We start from the raw sequence: 21566 nt of genomic DNA, 5'->3' as shown, positions 1-21566 counted from the left end.
AACATAAACAGCACCAATATATTAACCAACATTTCCTGCTTATTTACATGTTTGTTCCTTGATGCTGAAAGCCAACTCCACCACTGGCACAGGGATCTGTGCCCACTTCCTCCCCAGCAGCTACCATCCAGACAAGGGAACATTGCAACCAAAGCAAGAAAGATTATTAGATCTTCCATGTGCAATCCAGCGAGCCAGAAAGGGCTTCTGTTTCCAGAGCACAAGCAAACAAACTGTACCAAGTTTAAATTTGGTGTAACTATATATATTTTTTAGGCAAAGTGTGAGGCCAGGAGAAGATCTGTCTCCTCTAGGGAGCCACTGTAATAGGCATATCAGTTACAAAGTTCATGTAGTACTTACTTGGATTCAGAAATGATGCCTCAATTTTGTAATTCTGAACAAATTAAGTTTTAGACAGATAGGGGATGCCTTTTGAAAAGATACATGCCAGGAAGAGGAGACTCAAATGCAGCAGGAAAGTGCTGGTGATGCCTCACTAGGGAGTCCAGTCACCCCAAGAAAAAGGGGCTTCTAATTCACCGGGGGAATAAAGATCCCAGAGAGCCTGGGAAAAACAAACAGGTCCTTCTGGGTAGTGAACTGTTTTTCAGGATTCCTTGGCAGGCAACCAGCTACTCTGCTTTGTAAGGTCTTGTTCTTCCTTGCAAGGAGGAAAAAAATAACTGAAGGGCTCCCACTTTTTGAATAAGGTCATCCTAATGCACTCGAGAAGCCCAGCACCACAGCTCCTCATTGTGAGTGCTATGGGGTGTAGCTGCACTCTACAGGTGCTTGAATAAACAACACTACCACTTTCAGGAGAAGAGAAAATGTAGAAAAGACAAGCCTAATGACTTCAGCTCAGCTTCAGCTTTTCCCCCACGCTTCACCAACCCCCCTTCCCACATCCCAGACAGCCTCCAACCCAATCCCACTGCCTGTCTCCAAGTGCGTGACAGTGGAAAAAGGCCTTTTCTCCCACAGGAACAGCCAGTGCGACCCAGATAGATTGTGGGGAGGTTTAACCCCTTGGCTGGCTGGTCATATGCCATGTGTAATCACAGGAATGCTGTGCCACATATGTATCTGTTTCCAGAGATATATATATATTTTTTTCTCTTACTTACCTTCCCCATTCCAGCATGAGCATGTCCCAGCTTGACCACTACAGGAAAATTTGGAGTTGTGAGCTGAAAGACAAAAGAAAGACCCTTTCATTAGTTATTTTTACCAGCCACTGTATTAGGAATAATTTTCTTTTATTTAGTAGCTTTTACCACCTTCCTGGATGCTGTAAATTGGATAACAAAAAGGCCAAATAAAGTTTGTTTGGATGGCAGGGCAATGAGCAAATAGTGCTTCACTGGATTCCATATGATTGAAAGTAGAGGCCTGGCAGAATTCCTCAGATCTGACCCATTTCTGCTGTGTGATAGCAGTTTTCCCATCCTGTACATAAGGATTTGTGTACACCCCTATGCATGTAAAACACTGTTGCACTTGCAAGCTTGTGTAAGTGAACACTTTCTGATGCTGAAAACATCCTAATGGTGAGAAAGACAAGGGTGGTTTGTTCTCTTCCACAGTGACTGCTTTAGCCATAACAGTGAGTGCACTCCTCCCATCCACAGGGAGGGTGGGGGGACAACGAGAGAAGGAAGTGGAGCCAACCCTTAGGTGTGACTCCCAGAGTCCATCTATTCATAAAGCCTGTTCTTCTTTACCTTCAGGGGTGGGTATAGTGAATAAAAGAAAACAAAGAAGGATTGGAATCAGCAATAAAAATAAAAGAAAAAAAGTCATATGTTCTCCCTGGCTTGTGTGGTGTTTCCATTGGGAAGGGTCCCACCACCCAAGGCATACAAGGTCATCTTAGAGCACATGTGGCATTTTGCTTGAGGAACTGCAAGTACCCTCTCTGCCTTTTCTTCTCCAGTTTCATACTCATGCAGAGATTCACTTGGAGGGATCAGCTCAGAGCTGGGTGGCTGCACTGGTAGGAAGTGTCAAGAGTAAGTAGGATATATGCATCACATTTCCCCTGTGTACTGGTAGGTCCATTTCTACACCTCTGCTTGGCATCCCTGTGCCCTTCATCTTGTCTTGTGCTCATGATTCTTGTGATCTAAATGCTATTTGTTCAGTATATAGCTGGTTATTTTTTATTGCATATTTAATTTCCTTTAAAGACACTTTTATCTTGACTTAAGTGCCCAAAGTGATGAGCTCTATTCATTAAGCAGTTAACCTGGAGATCTGGCAAAGGGAGGCGTTGAATTTTGATGGATAAATGGGTCTCCTATTTATTTAACTTTGAGAATAGATAAACAACTTGTTCTTGTGTTAATTACCAATTGTCTGTACGGACAGGCAGGCACTACGCCCTAAAGATAGAATGGTGCTGCAGTCTCCATCTGTGGCAGCTCACTATAAATAACAAAATTAGTGATGAACACTGATATGTTTTGCTATTCAGCTGCTTATATAAAGAAATGTCACAGGAGAGGGGAACACTGAGTGCACCACGTCCTCAAGCAGCCTGTGTCACTTTCTTCAGGCAGAAAGCTGAAGAAAGATCTTCTTTGGACCACAGAAGGGCACAATAAATCACAGTCCTGGCACCAGCATCACCGCTTCAGAAGAAGAGGCAAGAGACTGATTGGTGGCCATCCTGAAGTCAAACGGTTAAGTTTTATGTCCAGGCACATATGTTTGTACTCTATTTCACCTTTGCCTCTTTAATTCATTGTAAGAGCCTGAAATTTAATTTATGCTGGCAAAAATGAATGGAGGACTGCACAGGAGGCTTACTGAAGATAGGGCTCTGGATGGACCATACCAGGCCTTTAATGCTGGAAGATGAAAGGCAACCCAGTAGCTGGGACACCCACCTGCTCAGGCTCTGGGAGATGTGGCTCACTTCCCAGCTCTCTCATCCCTACCCCATGCACCCTGTTTGAGCCAAAGTGCTCGCAAGCCCTGGCCTCTGTTCCCTGTTTGAGAGCGGAGGCAGCAGCTGTTCCTACAGAGCAGGAAAAGCAAACTGCACGCTGTGAGCCTGCCTGATACCCTGGCAAGGAGGCCAGAGAAGTGTGCAGGATAGATAATGCTCTATCACTGGCTCAAAGCAGACAGAGGCAGGAAGCAATGTCTCTGCTGCCCTGTTTTTTGTCCCCTGCCTATGATGTTGCTGAGGGAGCCCGTTTGGGCATGGGCTCCGGGAGTGGGAAGCATCTGTTTTCCTGTATACATGCAAAGAAAGTTTGGGATCCAGTAAACAAACCAAGTTTACTGTTAGTCTGGAAAATACCACAGGCAATGACAATGCGCTGCGCAAACTTCTCTCTTTCTCTCTGCTTCTTGGAAACATGAGCTCAGCTTTCTTACTAAGGCTTGGTCTCATCCCACGTAGGGGTGATCAGCTAGTGTCAGAGCATGTTGGGGTGACATGTGGCTTGGCCTAGGCATAGCACTTGAGGCTTGACGTGAGACAGATCCAGACTGTGAACATGTGGTAGCCTCGCTGGGAAAGCTGTGGCTCCAGAGAAATGCTGGTATATGGTTAGCCAGGAATCTGCCTCTGCCACTGAAGACTCACCACATTTCCACATACATGAACCTGCCTTATGGAGGAACCGACAAGAGAGCATGGCATATGCACAGAGCTGCATTATAGAATGAGTTTATCTAGTGACAGTGGAGTGCCCTTAGCCTGTGCTGAAGTGTCATCAAAAGCTCTCCACAGTCCACAGGACTAAACAACCAGAGTCCACAACCACCCGCTGGAAAGCCTTTGCTGAAGTAGTGGAAGTGGTTGAACGCCACTGCAGTCAGCAGGGAGACCTCCAGCTTCCACCAGAGTCTTGCTGGGACTCAGGTCCCATTTTTGTTGTTAATAACGTGGCCAGCCATCATACTTGGCAATCACCCAGATGGACAGGGAAGCCAAAGAAGGGAGAATCTATTATACACACAACTCTGATGCAATTCACACACAAACGCAGTGAGAAGTTCTGCGGGTGGCCAAAGCCACCGCAAAGGCAGACCCCTGAGATGAGTATTTACACATACTGAGTCACAAATTTCCCGGGAAAGAAGATATAATCACAGAATAGCACCACATTTTAATAGAAAAAGCATGTTTTTACTGAAATCATGCAAAGACATATGTCTGGGTCTTTCTATGTGTTGCAAGGGCTCTTCTTTTCTCGGAAAAATAGTGAAAAACACTTTAATCATTTAAAAATATGCATAAACTGTTGACAGGACTGTCATAGATGAGGTTGGCAGGTTTTGGGATGGGACTGTAGTGCTGCAGCTAGCTCAGTGATCATATGCAGGGTGTTAGTTCATATATATAACTCAACCCTTTGAATTAAAATCTTACAAATGTATTCCCAGAGGTTATGATAAAGCCTTGACGTGCCAAGGATTACATAAATGTCTAGAGCTTGGTGTACATAGAAGTCTGTTAAGAGTCAAACAGCAGTTTGAATCCTGAACTAGGAACTCATCCATGCCTTTGGTAGTAGTGAAAGGAGAGTCATGGAAGTTATTTCCAGCTTAGAACACCAATGGCCCAAAGTGTACCATTTCAGCCCCTGATCTTCAGGGCTCTGCTCTGTGTGTAGTGTCACTGCAAAGATGGCTTTGCAGTTTATTAGTTTTGGCAGTGGTGTGTAAAATGAGTGCTGGTATGCACACATTAGCCTTTATTTGAAAACACGTGGCTGTCAACTGTGACACTTTCCCCTTTACCTTCTGCCCCTCCTTTCTGAGAAATAATGAGAGCTTCAGTACTTCTTGTCAATTTATGAATATTTTCTCTATTCTTTACTGGTGGAGCAGTAGAACAGAGTTGGATCCAAATTGATCTGAAGGAAGGAATCTTAGGCAGTGTTCAAAGCCAGGTTGGACAAGGCCTTGAGCAACTTGGTCTAGTGGGAGATGTCCGTGCACATGGCAGCAGGGATGATAGATGATCTTTAATGTCCGTTCCAACCCCTTAACATTTGATAATCCTATACAACTTGATCTAATCCATAAGTACAATGCTTTTGACCCTTCTATTTCACTGAGACCCTCAAGAGAGAGGCTTATTTTAAGTTTGTGATTGTTTTGTATTGTCCTGTTGCCCATGAACAAAGTAGAATATCTCTTTTGATTTCCTTCCGTTATGTGTAGTTTTGTGCATTAGTTCACATTATCTAACTCATTTTATACAAAGAACTTTTAGTTTCTAGTACTATTCTTTCTTCTGCAAAACCCTTCCAATCAAAGCTAAAATGAATAATACAGGCTGCAATTACATCATGGTTAATATTAGGAGGGTTTTGGAGTGGTGGGAGATGGGGTCATTAAAACTTTGGTCTCTTGGCATTGGTATTGTATTACCATAGCATCCAGTGTTTTCAACCAGGCCAGAGAAGGCTCCATAGCACAAGGTATTGTAATTTTGCCTTCACCCTTCCTCCAGAAGTAATAGTTTTGTTTTTATACTCTAAACCTGATTTTTATGTTTATTTAGCTGCTTTCACTTGTATGATGACAAAGTCTGTTTTGGGTGGGTACCTAATAGATGATGGGAATGTTGTTTGTGCACTTGAGACCTAAATGTTGGAAGTAACGTGTGTGGCACTTCCCTGGTGTCAATTAAGTTGAAGGAGCTGTGAACATATAATTTCCTGTAAAAGTAAGTAAGCTGATTCAAACCTACAGGAAAATAATGATGTCATGATATGATGTCACTGTGTTTATGGAACTATCTTACGAAAAACTTAATCTGAAGATCAGCACCGGTTGCCTGCCAGCCTTGCCAGGCATGGCAAGATCATGGCTGCATGTGATATGGTTTCCTGTAAGACACACACCTCTGTGCTGATTACTGTATTGTAATTAGAGCACAATGAAGAAAAAAATCATTATCTGGGGAAAGAGGACCTCAAGACAGCTGAAGTAAATCCTGAGGAGGAGCAGGTATCTGCAAAGGTCTCAGGAGGAAGGAGGAGATAGGGGCCATGATGAGAAGAGCAATGGCAGCAGTTGTGACAGCTGTGACAGGAGTTCAATGACAGCTGGATCACGACAACATTATACAGGTGGGATCTGAAGCAGTGAGGCAGTTGATGGACGAGATTGCAGCAGGGTGGTAAGAAAATAACCTTTGATTTTCCCATTGCTTAAAAAAAGTACAACAAAAGAGAAAAGGAAAAAAAAAAGAAACCCCAACAGCAGCATGACTTAATCCCCACATCCTCGAGTAAACAAACCACAAACCAATGTTTCAGGGCTCCTAACACTTGCTGTGGTTAGAATGGGTCATGGAAGTGAATAAAAAGGGGTAAGCACAAACCGGAACATTTTGTCATTGATTCCACCTCTAATGTTACATAATTCCTTTATTTGAGACAGGATGTATTTGGGTTCCCCTAGTGGAGCAGAGGAGTGTGAACATTTGATATTATCCTCATTCCTTTGGAGCTTCAAGTGTGAGAATTATATGAACATATCCAGACAAGCAGATGCTCAGCAAAAAACCCCAAAATGCAGTATGTGTGTGCTCATATTCACACACATATCTAGCAGTCCTGATCAATAAATCTCCATTAACACATATCAAATCACAAGCAGGTTTTTTAAAGGTTCTGTGACTACACAGAAAATTTCTCTAATTCCTTAAAGCATGACATTGTCTTAGCTATTTTGCAGTGGTGCCTTTAAGGAAGCTTCTTATCTCCCCTTTTTTGCTAGGAGAGTGAATATATTCTCCCAACTCCTTTTGTTAAGAAACTGTCCAAATATTTTTTGTGGGATGCGGTGAAAGAGAAGAAACTCTTGAGTTTCCTTTTCCCCTGACCAGAATTGTGTGCCTTTTGCTGTATTTTTCTCTAACTGGAAAATTCCATCCCAATATAAACACATTGCAAAGGAAGAGATGGTGAAAACCAGTTGTTAACTGTAGCATCTAAGCTATGGTAAAAGATATAAGAAGGAGACAGATGGGAAAATGCTTTATGAATTTATGCTTGAATCTTCAAAGCCATTGCTCTTCTAAGAATCCCTGAGGTTCTCAAGATACTGGCCAACAAACTTTTCTTCACTTGGTAGGCTTGACTGTCTCTTTTTTGGGGGAAAACTCTGAATTCTCACTGATTTCAAAATGGGCAGCGTGGGGAGAGAACAAACTTCCCTAAACTTCACAGAGAGAAACAACCTTTTGCAACAAACCTCATTGAAGCCAATCATGCCCCAGTCACTGCTGGTCTCTAATCTCACCACACAGTCTGCTCCAGGTACTTTTCTGTCACCAAAGGACAAAGTGCATATGGTTCTCACCCCCACTTTTACACAGTGAAGCCGTGTGCCCCGATTGCAAAGATGGGAGGCCCAACATGACTCTAAGGGCTTTGTCGTGATTTCACAAAGTTCTGTAGCACATCTGAGAGTGATGCAGTTATGTCAGTGTAAAGAGAGAAGCAAGTCCTGGGCTTATTAGTACGTTCATTGAGAACTATCTGCCTGCCACAGAAATGGCTCTGAAGTTTTCTTGTAAACTTCATGCTTTTGTCATTGTAAGTGCCAATGACCTCGTGCAGATTGGCTGGCATTGCCATGTCAGATGCTGGCAGGAGCAATGAGCCATGGGTGCTGCCCAGTACAGGCAATGGGGCATTTGAAATATTCTCTGAGCTCCTGAAAGCTCTTGGACAATGAATCACTGCCTTCTTCCTTCTTGCTAATCTTCAGCACTGAAAGCTATAGAAATAGCAGCACAGAGGACCAGGCCGTCACAGCAGGACTTCTTTGAAAGACACATTTTTTAAACTTTTTTAAAAGCACAGTTAATAATCTTGATTAATGCCTCAGGAGGGACTTCAGACATAGGAATGAGGATTATGGGAAGTATCACCTTGCAGCTGGCATCTCATGCCACATCTATACAAGTAAATAGAACAATGACATAGCAAGGACACTGGCCCTGATTTGCCTATACTGTTAAATTGTTAGACCAATCTATGGCATATTCTATCTCAAAATAAATAAACTTCTCCCAAGCAATTCCCAAGCACAACATGGAACCACCATAAGTCTGCAGACATGCCCCACAGAACACTGGAGGTTAGAAGAACTTGATAGCACAGCTGTGGCCATGACAGAGCTGCTGGAGAATGAGCTTGGCATTCTGTGGTTTCTACTGTTAATATAGCCTCTGTCTGCCTCGCTGGGTTGAGCAGGAGGGTAGTTCTTACCTTGTATCATGTATTATCTTCGTCTGCTCCCATATTAGTGTTTAATTTTGGTTGTATACACCAATGGTCTATCTCATGCAGCCAGATGTCATGCCATTCCCATATGACAGTTTCCACTGACTACCTTTTTCAGACTGAATTCACAGTGGGTCCTTTTTTGGCTTACAGCCACAGATATTTACACCACATTTCTTTTGACCACTGACCTGGAAAGTCAGGTATTGCCTCACATGAGAAATGTTTGAGCTATGGGCTCAGTTTGTTCTATTTTACAGCTAGATCATATTTTCAGCTTTTTGAGCCCTTAGGCTCATGCAGGAATTCAAATACTTTGCTAATGTGGTCTGGAGTGAAATACACGTCCCCTACTTTTTGTGCTATGGGATATAAATGAGGGGAGTAAATCCAGTTCCATGGAGTTAAACACTGGCAACAGCCCTTCTTAACCCTGAATTTTTTGTGGTGTCTTTTTTAGGCACCTAGAGCAGGTGGGGGCCAGGTATGAGCTCTGTTCTTCCTACATCCTCATTCTTGTGCTTCACAGTTTTGAGCTTCTTTCTCCAGATAGAAATCTTCTGTGTTTATCCAGACTAATTTTTGGCTCATGTCAGAGACATTGAGGACATGAAAGGCAGCCATTGTATCCCACGTTTGAATTAGCTCTGTGTCTTTTGAGATTTCTTGGGAACTTTCAAATTACATGTTTTTGGTAGGAGCCAAAAACTGTAGGAAGGACTGTATTTCACAATCTCTCCAAATTCAGCAATTGCTTGGGAAAGAGAATGAGGTCCCAGGGGGCAAATTTTATATTTTGAAAGGTGGAAGTATCATGTTTCAACGATTCAGTGAATAAGCACTAATTAATTTCTTCCCCCACCCCCCCACCCCAATCCAAATGGGACATGGAATGCTTTCAGACTGCAAAAGGAAAGTTTTTCTGACATGCATTTAATTTTTCCGTGTTTCATTCTTGAGGATTTTGGAGATATCCAAAACCTTGAAGCCTCTCAAGAGCTGAGAAATACATTTTCCTACCTAGCCTTCAAGGGCTGTGGTGCCACACTGGCACCACTTGGGTATTTGTCTCCCTCTTGTGTCTCATTCCATGAGAAAGGATACAATCCTGCTACACCTGTTTGCTAAAGCCACTAGAGCTCCCAATGAAGTGGAAGAAATTGTGGGTGACCTGTGCTCCTAACTGCCTGTGAACTCAGTGCTGAGAGAAAACCTAGTCTGATATTAGGAGTAAAAAGCAGAAGGGAGATGAAGCAGGCTCCACACAGGACACAGGCAGAGTTATTTTCAGCTGGGACTGGCTTCTGTTTACATCTTTCCAAGCTGTAACAAGGAAGGGGTTCCTGAAGTGAAAGCATTCAGATGAAGACAGAAGAAACCACTGTGCGGACCAGCCTTTTTCATCTCACAGCCACCACCTCGGCCAGCGGCATTTTTCCCCTGCTGAGCACATATTGATGTACCGCAGGCTGCAACAGCCAGGAATGGTGAGAAGCAGGAAGCAGAGAAATTCCATTTAGAGCAACACATAGACCGTCTTCTTTACCTTGGGCAAGCCTGGAGTAGCAAAGGATGCTGTGGTCTCTGTAAGCCCACTCCTGTTTGTCTAGAGAGAAAGGCTTCACCCTTTACTGGAAAAAGAGGTGGAGACCTGAGCTGATTTCATCTCTGAGGCAATATCTCCACTTCTCAGGGATAAATGAGACAAATGTGAGTGAGCTTGTCCACGCCCAGTACAGGAAGGCATTTGTTTTTTTCCCAGGCACAGTACTGAGGCTGTTGCGGGATCCAGGTAGGATTTTCGAATGCAGGCAGAAACCCACATGGAGGTAACTGAGGATGTGCCCAAAAGAAGGGCACTGCGTTCAGCAGAGGAGCTCATGCCAGGCACTCTGGTTGGAGGTAGAATCAGGGACAGTCAAAGTCTAAAACTAGTCTGGAAAGATTGGTTTCTTTAAAAACTTGTTTCTTTAATACAATTCTACCTCTTCCCATCAAACTTCATCTCATTAAATTATTGTTCATAACTAGTTGCTGAAATCTTCTATTGTGGTCATGGCTTTCATTCTCATGGAAGTAGTGCCAGCACCTCAGTAATGCAGCAGCTAAACTTCTCTGCAGAGTTTCTGTGCTGCCCAAACTGTTGCTGTCAAAATACACAGATCAAATTTCAGGGGAGCAGGAGTACCTCTTATACAACAACAACAACAACAAATCCTTGCACAGACAAAGAAAATAGTTTGCTTTCTCAAAGAAGATAAATCATACCTTAACTGTTCAGGTTTACATAAAAGCTGTAAAGTTAATGTGTAAAAAATTAGGTTCAAATGGGAGAAGCCAAATGGACTTTTCATTTTTTTTCTTGTTCTTTTTCTCTTTAAATGTGAAATCAGAGAGTTTTGTATACACTTATCCTTGCAGACCTCTCAACTGTTTGGTTTTCATCCATCAGTTGTGGGTGGGACAATAAATAAAATATTCAAAACTTCCCATACAGGAGTGACTTGGCTAATTCCATCCTCAGAGAGTAGCAGGTGTCCATACTATGTATCTGTGCACTTTTGGACTTCAGTAGCAAGAATCTCTGATACTGGGCCTTCAGGACAGAGTGCTGTTTCATATGCATTTTGTAGATAGCCCTAATTAGTTAAATTAGTTTGTCTGCATCATAAATGTAAAGCAGCGCACATTGGATTTGTCTCTAATTGTGGCTCTGGAGATGGGTTGCAGACTTTTTTAAAACTTTCTCATTAGTACTTAGTTTTAGGCATTTGTGAGAAACCACAGCCTCCTAAAGCTCCCACTCCTGTCCTCTTAATTTTGACTCACGAGGTTTTAATGGATGAACAGAAGGCAAAGAAAGCCTTCGGTTCTCATACCATTCAGCAAACCTCCAGCTGGCACTGGCATTGTTTGGGAACCCTTGTGGGGATGAAAGCAAACTCTGTACAGATGTGGCCTCTTCTGAGACTGCCCTTTGAGGCCTGTTGATTCTCAGAACAAAAAGCACGTGAGGAGGGTGACTGGCAGGGGATTTCCATGCAGTGCTCTAAGTGAAAATATTTTAAACTGATCCTGCACCACACAGGGATAATGATAGTCCTTGGTGGAAGGGGTTCTCAAAAGCACAAATGCTGCTCTGATCCTTTGTACAGAGCAAATTTTTCCATAACCTCAGTGGGACACTGGGTGGAGATTCTCTGGGCTGATAGGCTCATGAAGCACATCATGATGCAGGCCCACCAGTTTGGAGCTGGAAAATGTAGGGCTGGATGAATGTGGCAAAAAAGCCACACGTAGATGGCCTATGCAGGAGCAGTTTGGGTGTTTCTGTTCCCAAACATTTTTGAGGAGGGAGCATGGGGTTGGCCTACATGGATCTGGCTGCTGCTGTGTATTTTTGGACCTCGGTCTCCACCTGTGAGAAGTTAATGGAGTGAAGCCATCTGGTTGGGTATCTCTGTGTCTGCTGTCAAGACACACTCACAGGGCACTAATAACAAATGCTGTCCTTTCTTCCTAAACCCTCACACAGGGAGTTTATGAGGCATGGTATGTGAACCTTGCCCCATGGAAGGATTAACCAGCTCTCTGAAACTGGGAGTGGTAAATGGGATCCCTCCTGAAACAAATCCCACTATGAGTCCAGCCACTGATTAAACTGAAGCTTTGGATGGTAAAACTGTAACCGGGGCAGGAAATTTGATTGCATCCATCAATCCAGCTGCCTGACTTCATGTGGCTAATGCTGTCCTGAGCTCATCACTGCGGCAGCACGGCACCGCACACGTAAGGGCTGGAGCCCTGGCCACACCGAGGGCAGTGGGAGTCTGCTCATTCATTTTGATGAGGCTGTGCTTTCTTTTGCAATGTCTGGTAAAGAATGTTTATCTCAAATTCCTCTCCTACCCCGAGGTATTTTCACTGTTTTATTGCTCAATGATGTAACTTTTAAGCAATCCATATGAAGATGGCCTTTCATGCCCAAAGCTGAGGCTGACTGAGAGTAGAGGGACAGCTGAGAGGCTGCAGCCATTCACCCAGCTTATGATGCAAGCTCCAGGGGAGCAGGAACCAAAGCTACCTCGAAGTATCCCCACAGCAGGGAGAAGTAAGCTTTTTCAGCAATTTGGAGAAGTGCTGGGAAAGCTCAGAGAGAGGGGGGAGCCGCTGACCCCTTCCCCTCTCTCGTCTCTTCCCACACATCTGTGAGGTTTCAGATGAGGTCATTAAGGACAGGCTGGGACTCTTCCTTCTAGGGTGGCACGACTCCATGCCACACCAGCACTGGCCTGGGACCACAGACCTCATTCACCCCAAAGTTTCTAGGTTGCCAAGTAATGCCAGGAGACACAAATTGCTTCTACATGTGATTTCATTCTTTTATGCCATAGGCTAATTGCTTCCTTGTACCACAATATGTTCCAGCTGTCAGTCTTTATCTGTTTCTGGGTTTCTTCTGTCACTCTGGAGCATGGGCAATTTAGAAATGGTTCCCACATTTCCTCTTTTACTTCAAAAGAAATAAGAAAACAAAACACTCTGAGGCAAAATCTGTCTGCTCCCAACTGTACTTCTCCATGTGAGAAGATCCAAGATCAAATTCTCTAAAATATTACCTATCAAAAGGGTTACTCTGCATTTGTTGATGAAGAGCAGAGCTGCTGTGGTGCACACAGAGAAGCCCAGACAGAACTGGGACAAACTAAGCTGTGCAGTATGTGACAAAGACAGTCTTAATGTTTAACATAGTGAGACTACTTGTCCAAGCTTACAAAGTCTGGCTTGGGACTGAGGGACAATAAGGACCCTTCATTTGTAAAACTTGGTGTAAACCTTCTGTGTCCCCACCAAAATATGACATTAATTATATTGAATTCATTTCTTTAGATCCACTGGGCTGGTTGAGATGTGATTAGGTAGTACACAGTACTGCATAGAGAGCCAGAGATGAGATTTTCAGAGCTACAAGGAATCCATGTGAGAGAGAATTAAACAGGTCTTTCTTCCCCAAGCACAGCCTTAAAATATTTCCCAACACCCAAGATTATTTTTAATGTGCTTTCAAGATATAAAGTTGTATATCAGTTTTAATATTTTTTCAACTGCAAATATGTTACGAAGGAAAGAGAAGATGTATAAGGAGTTGCCCAGAGAGGTGGGTGAACTTGGCAGCAAAATTCAAAGCTGACCTTTTTAAAGTATTAATCACTGGCTAAGCTAACATCTGGCTTGTAACTCCAAGAGAAGACAGGATGCTGAGTTTACGGAAAGAGTGAGCAGGAACTTTTCAGTGAATCAGTAGGAAGACAGAAATGGCTGTATGGAATAGGTGTGAATTGTTAGGGAGCTGCCTAAATGGGATGAAGTAGAGGCTATTTGCTTTAATTCAGTGTGAGTGTTGCAGGAGGCAGATGCCCACGGACACCCTGATCCTTGGTTCCTACCACTCTCCTTTGTAGCTTATTGATAGGAACCAGTGACATGAAGAATTAAAAACCCAGGTGCAAACTGGACCAGTTCTGAACCTCAGTGACCTCTATTTCAGCCTCTTCAGTTTGATCTGTCCTGGGGGTATCAGCTGGTGGCCAGAACTTTTCTCCAAAGCAATAGCCAGCAAGAGAGGTCTCTGTTGTTCACGAGCATGGTAAATTGCATGATGCAGCTTAAAATGAAGTTGAGCAAATATATACAGCAATAAGAAAAGTAGATTTAAACTGTGCAGGAAATTTTTATAAGGAATGGGGTGTATAGTGACCTCAGATGACATTAAGAATGATTAGTGCTACTGCTATTCCTCACTAGTTCGTCTCTGTGAGCACGACCACAGAAGCCAGGAGAGAATAGATACTTTAGCCCTTTGGGTCACGCTTGGGACAGGGGCTTTGCTTGCCAAGTTGGCTATGGGAAGTGTGTCATTTAGTGGAAATCTATTTGGGGTGTGGGGCCAAAACCCAGCATGTGTTCTGGCAGTAGTGCAAGGCTGGGTCTCCTCCATTTCTGTGAGATAGCAGCCCAAGCCCAGCTGGCCAGGCAGACAAAGCACTGGCACTCTGAGCTCACATTGTGAACGTCATGTTAGATGTGTCTCATATTTGCAAAGGATGGTACAATATAAGTCAAGTGAAGAAAGGAGTTTAGTCTGTAGAAATGTGCCAGCATTGGGACCTTTTGCAGATGGAAAGATTGTAGGTCTAACCCTTTACACTGCACAGGGAGACAGAAGCAGCAAGAAGGGAGGAAGCCCCATAGATACCATGGCCTTTTTTGGAGGTTTGTAGTGACTGCAGATGACAGTCTGTCAGAGTGCTGTCAGGTGATAAAAGAAAAGCATAATCCCATCATGAATTAGCTCCTGCTCACCCTCTTTACTGCAAATATAGCCCAAGTTCCCAAATTTGGAGAAATAAGGGCTTAGATCTAGGGTTCAATGGACTCAATCAGCTTGAGAAAATGATTCAGCTAAAGCCAGCACTGACTGAAAACAGAGAGCAGCTCCTCTGCTAACTGATGCTTCAGTGCTGCCAGCTTAGGGCTGAGGTCTTCAGTGCACTAGGCATTGTACAAAACCAGAATGCAAACATCCAGGAAAAACACAATTGCTGAATAAACAGGAAAGCAGATGAGTGCAGGTGTAGTGAGAAGATGGTCAGCACAAATGAGAATACACCACGTTGTGACAGAAAATTGCCACTGCTCCTAAACACTTACCTGGCAAGTCAGAGGTAGATCCTGGGGAAGTCTAGGAGTAGATTCTCCCAGTGTAAGCTATAGTGAGACAGGTTATTTGACAGGTGGAGATGTGAGAAAGCATCAGAGTGAAGCAGGTCCTTTAGCCATTCACATGACACTGAGTTTTCCCAGGTGTGCCGGCCAAGTGTGCTCAAGCCAGAGTTTCTGTCTTACCTAACCCACAGGCCCGGACCTGATCTATAGTAACACTGCTGATGAGATTTCGTACACTCCTTAGCTTAGATGAAGTCTAAGAATGCCATGAAAGAACTAAGCTCTTCTTGACTTTGAGTTCCTAACTTCCAGAATAAAAGCCTAGGATTTGGAAACCTGAGTTCAGTATATTTCCACTGATGAAAACTCAGTTTTGAGCATGATCTGACAGAGCTTTGACATTGCCTATCTGGGTGTGGTGGAAAGCATAGTCGTTTTTAAATCCATGCATTGGGAAGAACTTACAGAGGCGTTTTTTCTTGGAGACAAGATGACCTATTATTGATATATAGGATTATAAATTAGAGTATATTATGCTGAATACTGTGCAAAACACACCTCAATCCAAGCATTTATAGTCAAAACAGAGATGATGAAGGGGAATTATTTTCATTTGGGGAATGAAGAACTGAAACACTGGGAGATTAAGTGACTTGCCATGAATCAAACAGGCAATCTGTGGCAGAGCCAAGAATAAATCCAGATCCCACTGAAGCAACCTAACTAGGAACATCCTTCCCATTGAATAGTTTAATTAACATAGATTAAGCAGCAAGTTGACTCAACGTGTTTTTAATTTTACTTGTGTACTTCAGAGAACACAATAATTGCATTTTATAATCTAAAAATAAACAAACACATATGTTTGTTAGAAAAACAACAGGCACACAGGAAAAATAATTCTTCCTTCTATTATATTTGGTGTGGAGTCCTTCATTAGGACTAAAATTGTTATGTGAAAGGAAGAAAGCAAAGAACTCTCTCCTTCTGTGCTAGTTCATTAGAATTAAAAATAAGCCTTGTTTTAGGTCTGTGGTGAATGCCAGGGTTCCGTGTAAAAAAGGAGTCAAACGATGGATTGTTTAAGCACAGATTCCATCAAATCCACTGCATCCTCAGTCATCTCAGCAATCTGCAGAAGGCAAGAGGCAGAACTGAGAATTTGCTAGCACCTTTGCAAGTGCATTTGAAAGGGTCCAAAGATGGAAAGAGTCTGCAAAGCACCTGAGCCCTCCCATATGCTGAAAGGGAAGATAAGAGCAAAAAGGGATACAATAGCAAATCCCAGTCAAGGGAAAGATGTCTTCTAAACTCAGCAACAGATCTGTCTAGTCTTTGAAGCTGGCTATGCCAGGCTTCATTCCCAGACAGCAGGGTGAGCATTCCTCTCTAAAATTAAGCCCCTGGCAATTGCTCCCCCCAGGAATAGGCATGTACTGAGTGCAGGAAAGCTACACATGAGTGACAATAGGATTTAAGGAGCAAGAGAGACAGAAGAACTGATTTAGATCTCATGGGAACATTGACAGAGCCTTTTCTACATGCAAAACACTTGCATTGAATTAAGCTAAATCAATATAAGCCAGCTGGAAAGTGATCAATGGGGATGGCATTCCCAGGCAAAAAAGAGATCATTTTGCAGGGGCTGCCTACCAGCCTAGTGCCACATAGCCCTGGCCAGCACAGATTCACTGGAGGGTCAAAAGGCAGCAGCTCTTGTGGTAACCACTCTTGCAATGCATGATGAAAGCACAGCCCATGTCTGCAGCTACACCCCTGCCAGAGCACAGCCACATCACCACCCCTGACAGGGAGCACTGGGCCTGAGGCCACTGCCCCTGTGGATGGCAGTGGATCAGCTGGAGCCTGGTGCTGTGCTAGAAGGACAATGTCCCTCCTTGCCAGCCCAGAACAAGTGCTGAACAACTGCAAGTCTGCCCAACCCATGTTTTGTATGTTGATCAACCTTCACTAACTTGGGCTCTCTTCTGCAACTTCTTTCCCACAGTTAAAGTGAAACTAGAAAATTTGGCAAACTTCTGGCTTTTGTCTACAGAGCTGAAAAGGCTCTCTTCCTGTGACATTGCTGCCAATATGACACAAACTCTGCTTTGATTTGCACTGGGGTGATTTTACACGACTTTTTTTGTCTAGAAGGAATGTCAGGAAAATGTGAGTAATATTTGATGCACACAGCATTATGTCTAAGATTGCACTCTGAAGCAGAAACTTGGCAAACTGGAACCTGGTGGCTTCATCCTTCCAGCCACTGCATCCCTTCTAGGAGAAACTGCCCCTCTTGCACCCTATTTTTCTTCCATGACCAAACCTTGAAGACATTTAAAGGTTATAGATAGATCCCTTTCTTGTGACCAGGTTTGTGTTACTTAAGCTGAAGAGTTGGGAGTGAGAAACTGAATAAAGCAGGTTTCTGTCACACTCCTCCAATCAGTTACTTGTCACCCAACATTAGACACCCATGAATCTCATTTTTATATCTTCATCAGCCAGTCTGGGCAAAGTTTAATATCAGTAGAGATCAGCTAGAGGTTTCAGAACCTGATTTGTCCAAACTATCTGAGATGCATACCTCAGGCTGAAAATAGCTGTTCCACAGTAATACCTGTATTCCTCTCCACTGGTGACAAAGACAGTGCTGGTGACCAGGTCAAATATATACATTTACAGGATACATGTGTGGATTTGGTTGAATGAAATTGATTTTGACTAATGCCCTGGTGCCCACAGGTGAAAAAAAAAGCTAAGAAAGTTCTCTAAATGGAAGAGAAACTCTCACCTTACTGGAGCTAATTCTCTTTGGGCATATGGAGGGTAACTTGAAAAATTTAAACAGGGCTTGTTGTCTGCCAGCAGACACTGGGGGCCATGGAAAAGGAGGAGCCTGGTTTGCTCTAAGATGCTGGGGAGTGGAAACTGGAGTGACTGTGGGTGGAAGTGTGGACATTGTATCCTTTGGCCTCCACTGCTCAGTGATTACAGGAAATTATGCTTAGGTGACTCTTCAGGTGAATGCTTCTACATCACTTAGAGGTGGCTTTATTTTGACAATAGCTGGTTCTGGATTACTGGATGCTTCTAATAGTTTTTAATTAAGCCTGACATCTGTGGCTCACCAGGATGCTGCAACACAGGAATTTGAAGAGTGGCTTCCACATAAAAATGAAACATGTGAACCATATGTCATTAAGCGGTAAGATCACCAGGGGTAAGGGGAGAAGAATTTTGGGTTATCAGGGGTTTGAAAAGCCAAACTCCTTGATCTTGAGAAGCTGACTCTTTAGGAAGACAGCAAACATGACTGGAACCTGAGAAAAAGCAGTCAGAATCTACTGGATGAGCCAGAGTTATTTTTTGGAAATGCATTAAAATTTGCCAGCCAAAGGAAATTACCTAATTCAGACTCCAAGCTACACAAGACAGACAGTACTGTCATGTCACAGAGGATGCCATTACAAGACAGGAGAGTGGCAGCAGAATGGAATATTGCACATGGAGCTGCCTCAGGAAGCTGCACACAGATCTACAAACACCACAAGCCAGGACAAGGACTTGTATTTGGAAAAACCTTCAAGGACCTCTCTGATTTCTATCACTGTCCAAGACACTGCCCAGCATGGACAAAGAGAATAATAGCACCATGTTTGCAGGCAACACTTCATGGGACCAGTGAGCAGTGCTGCACAGGATTAAAGCACTGCCTTCCCATAAGCAAAGGAAATGCCTGTGTCTTGAGCTTGATGCTGGTGCAAGCTGAAATGTTGCCAGGAATGGGCATGTTAGCATAGAAAGTTGACCATAAGCAAATTGACCATAAACAAATGAAGCTCAGGACTTAGTGAGGAGAGCTAATTCCTATTAGAGTTGTTACTAAACTCACGGGCAATTAGCAAATTGGAAGAAGTACAAGTTATAATCACATCGAGAGAAAAAAATTATCCATGAATAAAAAACATGCCACTCCCTTCACTTCATTAAAGAGGTAACTCACCAAACAGGCAGAAGATCAAAACAATTGAAAAAGAATTTGAGGATATCTTCCAAGGGAAAGGGAACCTGTTATGGCTTGTCACAATTACTGAAATCACAGGCTAGTCAAGTGAAAACTCCCATGGCATGGGAACAGTTGGTCAGCTGATGCAGTCTGGCATAAATTCCTTTATGTTGGAGAAATGAGGTATTTATTCCAGATGCAGCCTTACTAGATAGCCATAAAGGTCATCATATCCATTTTTGCTAGGTCTACTCACATGGCATAGCTAGCTGCTAACACAGCACAGCAGTTTTAGCAGATCTGAGTCTGTGATGAGACATTATGAGACATTTTATTACTGGTCCAAATTTGCACTCACTACAACAGTTGGTAGGAAGCATTATCAAAACGAGAAATCACCCAGTGGAAAAGAGTAAGGATGTAAGGAAGTTAATTGTGACCTGCGTTTAGCATTGCTAAATTATAGGATTTTGCAGAAGATGAGTGGTTTGTCAGCTACACAGATGTGCTTCAGCAAAAATCTGAAGAAGTCAGAATGCCTAAAGTGTTAGAAAGGGATCAAACTAAAGCCTGGCACACCTACAAAGAAACAAATGAGGTAGAACAAACTTCTAAGAACTGAGGTTCTGGAACCATCCACTCCTTCATGAAAACAAAACAATCAATCTATTTAAAAAATATGTATCTGGCACTCTATGTTTTTGTTGGGGAAGGTGCATAGGGAGAACTGTATTTTGAAAGCAGCAACTGCTTTGATGACAGGCCCGTGTTATTCACTGATGGACTGAGAATCAGGCCCAGTGAAATGCACCTCCTTCAGATACGATAGCTTTAAATAATTTCTGAACAAGAGGCACAGCTCATTCAGGCTACTGTTTACTGCCATTTAGTGAGGAAGTACTGTATTAGCTGGCATTCAGGATAAGCATCTCTTGATGTCAAAATAATTTTGCAATTACTTAGAAACTGATTGTACGTTGATCACAATACTGATTTGCCAAAAGATCACATATCAGTCCAGTATAACTTGGGAAAAGCAAACTAAAAAGCACTTGAAATGCAAGGTTTCAGCAACTTACAATGGCTTATCTCTTTGTGAAAAAATTTCATCAAGACAGTATTTTCTAGCGGAAATATCAGATGAAAGAAGGAACATTTTAAACACTGGGAGAAGAATACATTTCCCTTAAATGAAGATTTTTGCTTTATGAAAATGCATAAAAAGAGTCAGTTAACAATACTTTTTATGCAAAGCAGGACTTTTGGGACATTGAAAATCACACAAAACTTGTAATTCTGTGATGGTCTATCTGCTGTCTTCTGCCAGGCTTACAGACTCTTGTGTTATCAGAAAAAAGACAGATCAACAGCACAGATCTAAGAGAAGCACCTATGAATGTCCTGGGAATCTAAGTGAAGCTAGTTACAACTATTAACAATTGGAACATTAATTAGACCTCTGAGGTACTTAGCTCTCTAAAGACCATTTCTGTAGTCTGGGCTTGAGTATTTTGGGGGCAGAGGGGCAAAGCACTGCAACTGTATTGGAAAAAGCTGAAACAACCTTTGTTTTATCACAGCACCATTTCCTAACTTCTAAACCCATTCCCCCAAAAAACTCCCATAAACCATAAAATGCCAACAACAACAACAAAAAGCAAAACAGAGGGACATCCTTAAAATAAAAGATATAATTATATTTTCTTCTGGACTCCTCATAAGGTTCTCCCATCCCAATAAGGGAATAGTGACATTGCCTCAAGGTGTCATCCCCTGTCTGAGTCATTCAGCTGCACAGAAGGGAAAGGGAAAGCATTTCGAATGGGTCTCCAGGGCTTTAGCCCACTAAATTCCTCCCCAGCACACAATCCTGGAAGAAGTGGAGGAACCCCTTGAGCAGGAAGTGATTCAGAAACATACGATGGTCTGTTTGCAGTGACTCACAACACATCAATAGCAGAATTGTCCAGAGGCCTATAGAATGTCAGGACTCTTTTTATACCACTGTGCAAGCATAAGTATTAAGAAACATATGTTTCCTATCACTCAGCCCAGCTTTATGCTACACTAATAATAATAATAATAATAATCTCTCTTGCTTAAAAAATGTCCTGAGCTTGCATAGATGTGGTCTGCATATTGTTATTATTATTATTATCATTAGTAGCATCATCATTAGCAAGATCATCATCATCACATATGTTTCTGTTGAAGATTGCATAGATACAATTACAATTTGTTCTTTGTTTCTCTCACACTGCACTGTGTCAATATATACACTGTATAACACACATGATGGCATGTATGTTTAACACTGTCCTCTATAAGCAGGTTCCATGCAGACATGCCATCCCCTGATGTCTCTGTAGCTGGTCATAATTTGCTATAAGATACTGGTTTACCTTTTGAAAAATTTTTCCTTCTGGTGACCATTCAGGATTGCATATTCCACCCTGAGTGCTTCCCTTAAGAAGAATATATGGAATACTTCAAGGAAACCAGAAAGCATAATAGACATAAACTCAGACACACAAGCAAAAGAAGATTTGGTTTGCACATAT

At 42.7% G+C, this 21566-nt stretch overlaps 1 protein-coding gene across 2 annotated transcripts in view; it reads right to left on the bottom strand.

Moving 5' to 3' along the window:
* Positions 1-21566, bottom strand: part of SYN3 (synapsin III) — a 183621-nt gene that overhangs the window by 31918 nt on the left and 130137 nt on the right. For both annotated transcript variants that reach the window (XM_088165370.1, XM_014876966.2), the window contains one exon: positions 1131-1193. In XM_088165370.1, the coding sequence (XP_088021496.1) occupies positions 1131-1193 (63 nt within the window). The remainder of the gene's footprint in view (positions 1-1130; positions 1194-21566) is intronic.

The sequence above is a fragment of the Sturnus vulgaris genome, chromosome 5, assembly GCF_052056855.1.
Source record: "Sturnus vulgaris isolate bStuVul1 chromosome 5, bStuVul1.hap1, whole genome shotgun sequence".
Taxonomy (NCBI): Eukaryota; Metazoa; Chordata; class Aves; order Passeriformes; family Sturnidae; genus Sturnus; species Sturnus vulgaris.
This window is presented reverse-complemented; position numbering and strand designations above follow the sequence as displayed.